The 10,371-nt window shown below is 50.8% G+C and overlaps 2 protein-coding genes across 2 annotated transcripts; both read right to left on the reverse strand.

Moving 5' to 3' along the window:
* Positions 1-5,998: 5,998 nt before the first annotated feature.
* Positions 5,999-8,348, reverse strand: LOC122366851 (integrin alpha-IIb-like). The gene is made up of 2 exons (XM_043339479.1): positions 7,844-8,348; positions 5,999-7,381 (listed from the first exon to the last, which is right to left on the reverse strand). The coding sequence occupies exons 1-2, from the start codon at positions 8,126-8,128 to the stop codon at positions 7,343-7,345; spliced, it is 324 nt and encodes a 107-aa protein (XP_043195414.1). The 5' UTR covers positions 8,129-8,348; the 3' UTR covers positions 5,999-7,342.
* Positions 8,349-8,517: 169 nt separating this feature from the next.
* Positions 8,518-9,831, reverse strand: LOC122366839 (ATP-dependent DNA helicase PIF1-like). The gene has a single exon (XM_043339453.1). The coding sequence runs from the start codon at positions 9,829-9,831 to the stop codon at positions 8,518-8,520; it is 1,314 nt and encodes a 437-aa protein (XP_043195388.1).
* Between the last annotated feature and the right edge of the window lie 540 nt (positions 9,832-10,371).

Raw genomic sequence — 10,371 nt, forward strand, 5'->3', positions numbered from 1 at the left:
CGATTCGGCGTATGCCAGCTCACATAATCCGCGGTTTCCAGTCTTTTTGTGGTTTTAAACGTTCAAATATGTGAAATGATGTTGGTGCCATGCATAATGGTGGGTGTCAAGGTCACGTGAAGGTCAAGTCAAGGTCATTGACCTTTTGATGACCTTGGTTCACTTTTTCGAGTTTTACTTGTTTCTAGGGTAGTTTTTGGTGCTGATTTCGATTTTAGCAGCCATTTGAATATTTGCGAAGTAGTTCTAGTGCCTTCGTTCCATGTTACGAAGCTATCAGTAGTAGGTGACACTTCTATGGATGGCCGGCAGGACGCCTACTAATTGATCTAACCTGACCTGACCCGACCTGGCCTAAATGCATAAAGATATCGTCTGTGATCAAAACTAACATGAAATTCGTGATCAGCACCCCAAAATACCCCGTAACACCCTAACTTTGCGAAGTTTCAAGAGGTCTCGATTTCCCAACTTTAGTTGGGTCATTAAACTGACTTGGAAAGTCAGCTTATGACCTTGGACTTTGAAATTGGATATATTCGGCCTAATTTCGTCATAGGCAGCACGCTTGACTTTTCCGCGAAGCTCTAGCTTGATCAGGGGCCAAACGGCTGAGCGGGGGGTCCAACTGAACCCCCTATACTATGTTGATTATGCACATTTACAGGTAAAATTCTCACCAGGACACACCAGCCAACATCTGTGCACAATCTGGCTACAATTCTACCTATGGTTTGCCCTCTACGAATAAATACGTGCTAGATCGGAAAAATCCCCACTGTGCACTGGGACGAAGGTTAACCCGCGCCCCGTTGGGGTCTGCCGAGCAACGCGCCCTGCTGGGGGGGGGGGGCAATTTGGCCCCCCTAAGATATCAAGAACCACGCAACATAGCGACAAGCGGCAAACGGAGATGGATAGCTCCATCAGGGAACTACCTTGTGACCCAATTTCATTGATCTAGGTCAAACCGATGACGTCACAGGTCAGGTCAAAGGTCGAATATTCACCGTTTACAGGCATTTCAAGAAATGCGTTGTAAAATCGAGTAAAATGCATTTCATTGAAAATCATCGATGGCGGGAAATGTTCGTCAAACACATATTTTGCTATTTAAGGTCACTGATACTAGGTCAGGTCACAGAGGTCAGGTCACTGAGGGTCACAATATGAAAATATCATGTGATGCATGTTTTATGGTCCATTTTATGTGCCAAATACGATTATGTGGGTCAGGCAGCCTTTTGGGCAGTTAAGATTATGTTCTGGTGAAGGTCAGGTCAAGGTCAGGTCAAGGTCAGGTCAAATAAGGTCAAATTTCAAAGTTGTTATTTTTGCATAAAATGGGTAGGTATCGATTCGATGCAGCTCGTCACGGGGAGTTCAATGGTGGTCTTTGTTTTGCGCTACGTGGTCTAGAATGGCTAAAAATTGAGTTCAAAAATTTGACGTCATCAATTTTGAACAGTTTTTTCGCTATAACTTGGCCAAAAGAAGAGGCATCGATGTGAAATTTGGTATGTGTATAGGAGAGCATACACTGAAAACAAATTGGCCGGGCTGTTGCGGGTTATCCTTTTATTAAGTGTAAGGTACGTCCGGGTTAATCGCTCAAGTGCGGGTAGAACCATGCGAGTAGATAGGGTACCTGCTTGCGATATCTGGAAACAACAGATAAATCCGCGCTGACAGGGGCTTGATACACTTTTTACGTGTAGTTGCTAGCCGACGGTGGCGGATAGCGGGGAAAATCCGGGACTGATAGGTATCGGTTACTCTCGCCAGGCGGATTCATTATATATGTATAGCGCTTATAAGTGTCACGCACTCCCTCACACCGGGTTCTCAAGTTTGCCTGGTGGATTCCTTTACCCGCCACCTGCGGATACACTTCCCTCGCATGCGCGTGCGCATGCGCGTTGCCGGCGGTGCACCTTCGGCAACGAATCTCGTGCGACGGGCCATCTTCCTGACTGTGTTGACGCCTGACGGTGCTGTGGTTTGGCTGCTGCTGTGGACTTCTGGCTGCTGAATTTCGCGGATAGAGGTAAGGAGTCAAGGACGCTCTTCAAAACTAACTTTTGAACCCGGAGAGATATACAGAGTGAGTGTACCCTTTCACTTAAGGGCAAAATGATTCTTGCAATGCATCTCGTGCAGATATACCCATTGGGTAACCACGTGGACTCGTAATAGTTTTTCTCTGTGGCCACAGGCCATATCGTGCGGTGAATCCAGTAAGGCGAAAGCTCAGATGAAATAGGTACACAATTCGGTTTTGTGTATGTGGGAAGGGTTTATGATACGGGCTATTTTTTCAGGCGTACAAATCGAAATGGGAGGTTTCGACCACTGAAAGCCAAGTGGAGAGACGGTGACAGACACAAAACGACCGGTGGAGGAGTGGTGTGGCGCAAGGCACCGGGGCCTTATGACCTTAACTCATATTTAACTCGTATAATTCATGTGTGTGGATATTGTTGTACGTCTAACTAAATAAATAGATAAGACCATATTTAAGTGCTTACGAATGTGACAGCAGCCGAATGCATGGGAAGGGGGAATTGGATGCTCAAAGTTAACGAAAATTATAGATTGCACCAATTAACCTGCAGTAAACGGGTAATAAGTAACAGTCAGTGGCGTATATTTGATACCCGGTGTAGGGTGGTCAAAAATGGTGGTGGATAGGGGTACCCTTCAGATGCGGATTTTACTCCGTATCAACGGATCGAGGTACCCGGCAGTGGCGGATATTTAGATTCGAGTAACCCTCCTTGATCGGGTAATCTATACGGATTAACCCGCTGTCAACGGATAAACAGTATCCGCGAGGCACGTATATTTCGTATCCGCTCCAGAGTGGTCAAAAATGGTGGTGGATAGGGGTATCCTTCAAATGCGGGTTTTACTCGCTGTCGCCGGATCAATTTGTTTTCAGTGTAGGGACTATCATATATATTCCGGTTTTTTCGCAATTCGGAAAAAGTTTGGGATTTTTTTGCGTTTTTCTACAAAATCAATTTTTTGAATTTTTGGTGGTCAAAAACCTAAAATTTTGAAAATCCGAGATAGCAGTTTTGTAGCGCCGCCTTTTGTCTACATGACCATATAAAGAACTTTGAAATTGCTCTGTAACTGTAGATTTTGTGAGCGTTTCAAGATTTCATGTTTTTGCTCATTTTTGCTCGAACATGACCTAAGTTTGACCTCAATAACTCCTGACCTAAGTTGACCTAAGGCTTGAAATTTTGTGTGATGGTGTCAAATTTATGCCCGGGAAGGTATTGAAAATTTGGCGCGCCGCCGTTTTATTGATTGCCATTCAGGAAAAACCGCAGAGGGGGCAAATTAGCCCCCCCAGCGGGGCAAGGGCTAAAGTCTGATGGCCAAGAGTTGCGAACGAAAATTATAATTAAAATCTAAATCTTTTTGTATTTCAGACGTTTCGACAACACTGTGTCATCGTCAGTAATCGACAACACTGTGATGACACAGTGTTGTCGAAACGTCTGAAATACAAAAAGATTTAGATTTTAATTATAATTTTCGTTCGCAACTCTTGGCCATCAGACTTTATAAACATGTCTTACAATACTGAACAAGGGCTAAAGGATTTTTTTTTTTAGAAAAATGCAGACACTTCGGCAGTAGCGGCGGAACACCTTCAATTAAGGGGGGCACTGCCGACTTTTGGTCCCATTTCCATGCAACGCCCATAGGGATAATGTTAAAATGCCAAAATCAAAGGGGGCACGGTGCCCCGTTGCCCTCCCCGTTCCGCCGCCTATACACTTGGTAACACCGCCCTCCTTTTCGCCTTTCTTGGGTAACACCGTCAGCGATACACGCTAGCCGCTTCTCCGCCGTCGCGTCGGTCACAGGTATGGAAGTATAACGCACTTACCTACCGGGAGGATAAGCGCCCCAGTTGGCCCTCCCTCCGGTCCCCATCGGGCCCAAGGTCAGTACCCTTTCCAGCAGGCCGGCGGGCCAGCGCTCGAGACGACCCTTCTTGCCCGCACTGGCCATCAGAGTCCCCGGGCATAATAACCAGCGTCCAGCACGCAACAAGGGCATACAGCTGCGACTGAAGATAACTAACCTGTTTACGTCTGTGAGGTATTTTTCAGGCAGTAGATTTTTGAAACTGTGTGAAAAGGGTACCGAGTAAACAGGCAGAGCCGCGCCGGTCAATGTCCTCTGGTGGGCACAGGCTGAGCTGGGGAAGGGTGCGTGCGTGCGTGGAAGGGTGCAAGTTCGAGGAGTGGGACGAATGATGCGGAAAGCGATGATCTCGTAGATCCACTCTTGAACAACCGCCAATCGGTGCCTGCAGTGCACCGAGTGAAGGTGGATGAATGGGAGGAAGGAGGGAGGGACGAAAGGGGAGAGAGAGGGAGAGGGAGGGAGAGAGAGAGAGAGAGAGAGAGAGAGAGAGAGAGAGAGAGAGAGAGAGAGAGAGAGAGAGAGAGAGAGAGAGAGAGAGAGAGAGAGAGAGAGAGAGAGAGAGAGGGGGGGGGAAAGAAAGGCACTGAGGGCTTGTTTTTTTTTTAAAGAAAATGGGTGGTAAAGCCCGTTAGAACTAATTACGAGCGAGCGCAGCGAGCGAGGCGAGTCTTTTCAATATAACGGAAAAATCTCAGTATGAGCGGCCCGGCCCGGCCCGGCCTGTAACGCTTTTGAGAGGCTTATATCTCAGCAACCGCTGAACCGATTGGCCTGCGGTCTTTTTTGCTGGGTAGCCCCATCCCTCTACCCCGTAATTGACTACTTTTGATACATCTCAGTGACCGTCGTGGCACGTGCCACGTGAAAAGTCAAGGGTGTTCAAGCTGTTTTGCAAAAGTAGTGATTTTGAGAGGCTCATATCTCAGCAGCCGCTTGGGCGATTGGCTTGCGGTAATTTTTATAGGGTAGCTGCATCCTTTCTACCAAAAATAGGATACTCTCGAGTCTCGATGCATGTGGGTCACCCCAGGCCCCAGTGCACGTGCAAAATACAACAATAAGAGGTGTCGAACTTGTTCCTATTTTAATAACTCGGTTATTACTGGGGCGATTTCGCTGAAACTTGGCATACAGGTAGGCACCCACCAGGCAATGCATTCTCATGTGTTGCGGTTAGGGTGCTACTGCACGTGCGCACGTGCAGGGGGCGTTTCCAGATCTCGAGAATGGCTGGGCCGATTGCGCTCAAATTTGGTACACGGTTGGAGACCGGTTAGTAGGGTGCCGTGCAAAAGTCAGTTTGGACCCCGTTTGCACGTGCGCACGTGCAGAATGCCGCTTCCAGATCTCAGGAACGGCTGGGCCGATTGCGTTCAAATTTGGTACACCGCTAGCGACCGGTTAGAAGGGTGCTTTGCGCAAGCCCGTTGGAAGTACCCTCTCGCCCTTCCGCACGTGCAGGGCTCACTATCTCGCTCGCTCGTTCTTCGCCCAAAAGGCGTTTTACTGGTTTGTATCCACTCTCTCTTACGAACGAGACCGTATTTCCGTATTACGAACGAATTGAAAGATACAGATTGCGTAACAACCGCCCTAGCTTACAAAGCAATCGCCCTCTAAACAGGTATATCGTCATTGAAGGTCACCTCAGTGAACCAGGGAGGCTCAAGTAGTGACACAGTTTGCTAAGCCGCAAACCCGTATTTGAGTTACAAACATTCGAGTAAGTATGCCGTGAAGACGGATGGTAAACGGTTAAGAGTGGTAAAGCGTCAAATGTCAAGTGTCAAATGTCAAATCAGTCAAAAATGTCATCCAGCTGTGGATTGTATCGTCAGATGCATGATGCCTGGCGTTACGCTTCTAACGTGTTTTGCCTGGCGTTTCATCGGCAGATGTCTGGAGCTGGGCGCTTTAACGGTAGACTATGATCCCGGGCGTCATAGTGTCCGGAGCCTGGTGTGAAGGGCTATAATGCTAGACTCGTAGTGTCAGGTTTTGCAGAGTGCGACGGCGACCAAGGCAGATTAATATAAAAACCGCGTTATACAAACCAATACCAAATTTATATTGCAATTCGTATGCAAACACTTTCATATATTTCACGCTCCGCCAGTACACATATTGTTAGGCATTGTATGGCATCTCATCTCAAAGCACAAGTGAAACAATCATTTGCAGTTGCATTGCAAATGGCAATAAATTAGTAACGTCATTCCCCCCACTGTGACCAGCATTTGGCATTCTTCCGATATGACCGCTTGAGCGATGCCATCACGCACACACTCATGCATTCGCGGTCCCTCGCTCACACGCACGCACATTATGCATGAAACTAATAGAGGCGCCACTTATGTACGACCAATCATTTGACTTCAAATAAGACACAGTAAGGCATGACAATTAGCAGCGACTCATGTGACACCGAGCCAGCAGCCAAAACGTAACCCCTCTCTCATCGGCGACAAGCGCCGGGCCAAACTGTTAGGTGGGTCGTCATGGGGTAGATGGCAGCACCAACAAGCAGTGTCCCAAAATTTGCCAGTTTGGGTGGGAAGTAACATCCAAATCAAAATAATTTTCCACTCGCCTCCAATTTTCCACAGCAATTTTTCACTCCCTAGTTTACCAATTAAGAGCATTTGCGTGCACCTTGTACCTCCCTGCGTATTCGATTCAATGATCTTTTAAGGTAGCTCCGTCATCCTCCAACTCTCACCAATTAATTGTTGATATCTGTTTCCTGCTCTTTTTTGTACTCTTCTAACTGGCAATTTTCCACTCTCAGCCCTCTTTATAGTGACGAATATTCCCCTCTGACACCCAAGCCAAAATATAATTTTGGGACACTGCCAACAAGAGTCTCAAGATGGCACGGACGTAACCAGAGCCGTCCCACGCAGCGGGGAGGGACGGGACGGATGTATCTGATGGCTGTCCCAAATTGTCCTCGGCTGACCGTCAAAAGCCCGCAGCCTGGCTGGGTGTCTTCAGGTGACCGTCATAGAGCAGCAGCAAGACTGACCAGCTCACGCTGTCTTCAGTTGACAATTCTATGGCCGCAGCGGTTCTGGCTGTCCTCAGTTGCCCGCGTTAGGCCCGCAGGCTGGCCGGCGCCTGTCTAAACGCCGCAGCAGGGCTACAATTGGCCGGTGCTGTCTTCTGGTCCAGCGGGATGACTTCTTGACTAGACCGACAGTATTGGCACAGCGAGAGCAGCGGTCCAGAACAAGAGTGCTGCTGAGGGCACCTGTGGTCCAAAGTGCCCTGCCACCGTAGGCCTAATGGCTAAGAGTCCCGCCTAGGTCCCGGCGGCACAGGTGCCTCCAAGACCCCAGTGACCCCGCGTACCGCCGGGACTGTGGTGTCAAAGCATCACCTCGGGCCGGCCCTAAACACTCTCCGGTCGCCGCCGCTTGAAGAAGCCCGCCTGTCGACAAAAAGTTCAATGATCAAAAACGGGAAACGTGCCATGTGCCATAGCAGGCCCAGCCGTCTGGTTCGATATTTTTTTTCTCAGCAGCTGACAATATTCGAAAGTCAGCCCTTGCCAAGAGAAATTCCCGAAGATAAAGTATTCAATAACGTCTTTTTAACACAGTACGGCAAGTCGAGCCAGGCTCTATACATACTGGAAGCAGTGGAAATACGACGAATTGTAAGAAAAGGTAAGCTACAGGGTCACATCTGAATTGCATCTGTAAAACAAAGGCCACCCCAAACACTTGACTACGGGTCAAGATCATGACATGACAAAATGTTCCAAAGTGAGCATCGGTGCGATCGTGAACGCATGTGCCGGTGCTGACCGTGAGTGTTTATGGCGGTCCCATTGCTCCGAATCTCCCTGGCCAGCCTTTTACACTGCAAGTCTGTAGGTGACGGCACTAACCTTGTACAGTCCGTAAGTGATGGCAGCGAGCAGCAGCAGCGACCCGATGACCGTCACCACGATGATCCACACGGGGAACGGCTGCAGGGAGGAGGGCAGCAGCACCGAGTGCACCTGGTACAGGTCGGGCCGGTCGTCCAGCGGCTGCAGACGGTACGGCACGGCGCCCACCTCAGCCAGGCCCACAGTCGAGATCACCAGACTGTCCCGCTCGCCCACGTACGGTTCTGTGGGTAAAGGGGGAGGAGAGGTCACTAAGGGGATCTCGGGGAGACATGATGACATCACGACACCGGAAAACAAGACAGAAAGACGGGCTAAAGAAAGAAGATGCAATAACCATGTAAGGTACCAGTAAGACGCCTTTTTGGGCGAGAAACGAGCGAGCGTTATTAATGGGGCAATTTATTTATTTGGGTTATTGTACTTTCTCGGTGAGGGTGTTTTTATCATATATAAATTGACTTTCTGTGGCTGTTAGTGGAAACACAATCCGCCGCGTGAAGGCCGCCACAATAGGATTGCACATCTCTTTTTTGATCACCCAGGAGGAGCCCCAGCCAGCAGTGAAAGTCGGGGACTAACTGGCCGAGCGAGGAACCTGGGATAGGCAAGGATGAAAAGGGCCTATGTACAGCGCAGTGATGTGCTGGAGTGGAGTAGGATGGAGATGCTCAAGTTGATTCTTGAAGACGCTGGAGGAGCCTGTCGACTTCCTTGCGCTTCTTTTGCCCGTTGCTGTTGTTGATGCGAACAAGGCGGCTCCACTGAGCAGCGGCTGGATCTGTTGGGTTCAAAATGAGCCCGCGCAGAGAAGTGGCGCGGCTCAGCGCTACGAAGGTGAGTCCAAGCGCAAATTCCTTGGGCCCGATGTCGACCCAGACGGCTGGTCTTGTCCAGCCCTGGCACTTGTGGATGGTGACTGCAAATGCCAGAGCCAGAGGAATCTGCGTTCGACTGTGGAGTCGCGCTCCTTCCATCCACTTGCTTGTAATGGCAGGCACCGGCACTACCTTGGGCTTCTCTGGGTTCCATGCTGGGCCCTGGTAACCGGGAAACTCCACGCAGACTGCAGCTGGCAGGGTGTCTGGGTCAGGCGCGTCTGGAGGGTACAGTAGCCCGGCCACGGTCCCCAGAGTGCCGTTCGTGAGACCGGCGCTCACCCACATATTTGATTTTAACATCACCTTGGCCCCTTCGGTCAGTTGGACTACCGGCTCCAGACCCCCGGCGTCTTGCGCTGACTTCTTCCTGGCTGTGGCGGGCTGGTGGACGGCCTTCAGGTTGAAGCAGGGCCGGCCGATGTTCCGCAGCTGACGGCGATTGATATCCTGCTCCACCTCGTGGCTAGCGACGAGCCGTGGTGCGTCAGCGAACTTGCGTCTCTCTTCGTCGGAAAGATGGGCCTCCAGACGGGTTGAGAGGAGCCTGTAATCATCAATGGTGATGTTTCCGTCTCTGACGTGGGAGAGTAGTCGTCGGAACTGCTCCTGTGCTGGTTCGCTGCCACGCACACGCTCCACCCGTCTCAGGACGACGGCCTTTTTGAAGGCTCGGAAGCTGGCGCGGCCGTCTTCACTGAGCCGCCCGCCGCCTGACGTCGAGTCGTACATAGGCCGATCCATCACGGGAGGAAGCTGTCCAAAGTCTCCCATGAGACATACGCTCACCGCGCCGAAGGGCTTGGCAGAGTGTCGTGGAAAGGCCTGGCGGAGGCGCAGGTCTACAGCGCGCAGAAGTTTTCTCCCCACCATCGACATTTCGTCGATGATGAGGAGCCGGAGTCCCTCCAGCCGTGTCTGAAGGGACTGCAGTTGCTCGCCGGTCAGCTCCGGCAGGTCATTCGTCAGCGGCACCGGCAGGGACAGACACCGATGTAGCGTCTCGCCCATGATGTTAAAGGCTGCCGTGCCGGTAGGCGCGCAGACGCGCAAAAGCTGCGCGGACTGCTCGCCGAACTCCTCCAGACACTGCCGCCTCAGACACATGATGAGGAAGCTCTTCCCAGAGCCAGCCGTGCCGCTGACGAGCAAATGGACTGGAGCGGCGTTTGGCTGGAACGACGCATGCAGCAGTTGGTAAGCCATCTGTTGCTCATCGTTCAAACGGTCGGCGTGCGCATTGTCCGGCGGCACGAATCGCACTTCGTTTTCGGTTTTCGAGCGTTGAATAAACATAGCAGCGTCTTCTGCCAGCCCCTCCACTTCTGTCCAGTAAGTATGCCAGTCGGGATGGTCGATGACGTCAGCTGTCTCTTCCGCAGGTAACTGCTCCGCACGTCCTGCCAGCATCCAGTCTTCTGGGGTTCCATCCGTGTCCATGACACCGTCTTCTTCATTTTCGGAGTCCTCATCAGTCTCCTCTGTGTCTTCAGTCTGTTGCTGGCAGCCATGCAGCACCTGGAGAACAGACTGTGGCACAGCACCGCCGTCGTCCACCCAGAGACGCAGTGCTTCGGCCCACGAGACGGTCGGGTCTGGTCGCAGTTCCTCGTCCGATCGGCAGGGTCGGTACACTCTCAGCTGATG

Source organism: Amphibalanus amphitrite, unplaced genomic scaffold (assembly GCF_019059575.1).
Source record: "Amphibalanus amphitrite isolate SeventyFive unplaced genomic scaffold, NRLGWU_Aamphi_draft 000834F_arrow, whole genome shotgun sequence".
NCBI lineage: Eukaryota > Metazoa > Arthropoda > Thecostraca > Balanomorpha > Balanidae > Amphibalanus > Amphibalanus amphitrite.

Coding starts and splice junctions, on each gene's coding strand:
- LOC122366851 (XM_043339479.1), bottom strand. CDS start 8,128: ATGTCATCATGTCTCCCCGAGATCCCCTTAGTGACCTCTCCTCCCCCT. Junction 7,382..7,843: donor TCACTTACGGACTGTACAAG/GTTAGTGCCGTC, acceptor TTTTGTCGACAG/GCGGGCTTCTTCAAGCGGCG.
- LOC122366839 (XM_043339453.1), bottom strand. CDS start 9,831: ATGTGTCTGAGGCGGCAGTGTCTGGAGGAGTTCGGCGAGCAGTCCGCG.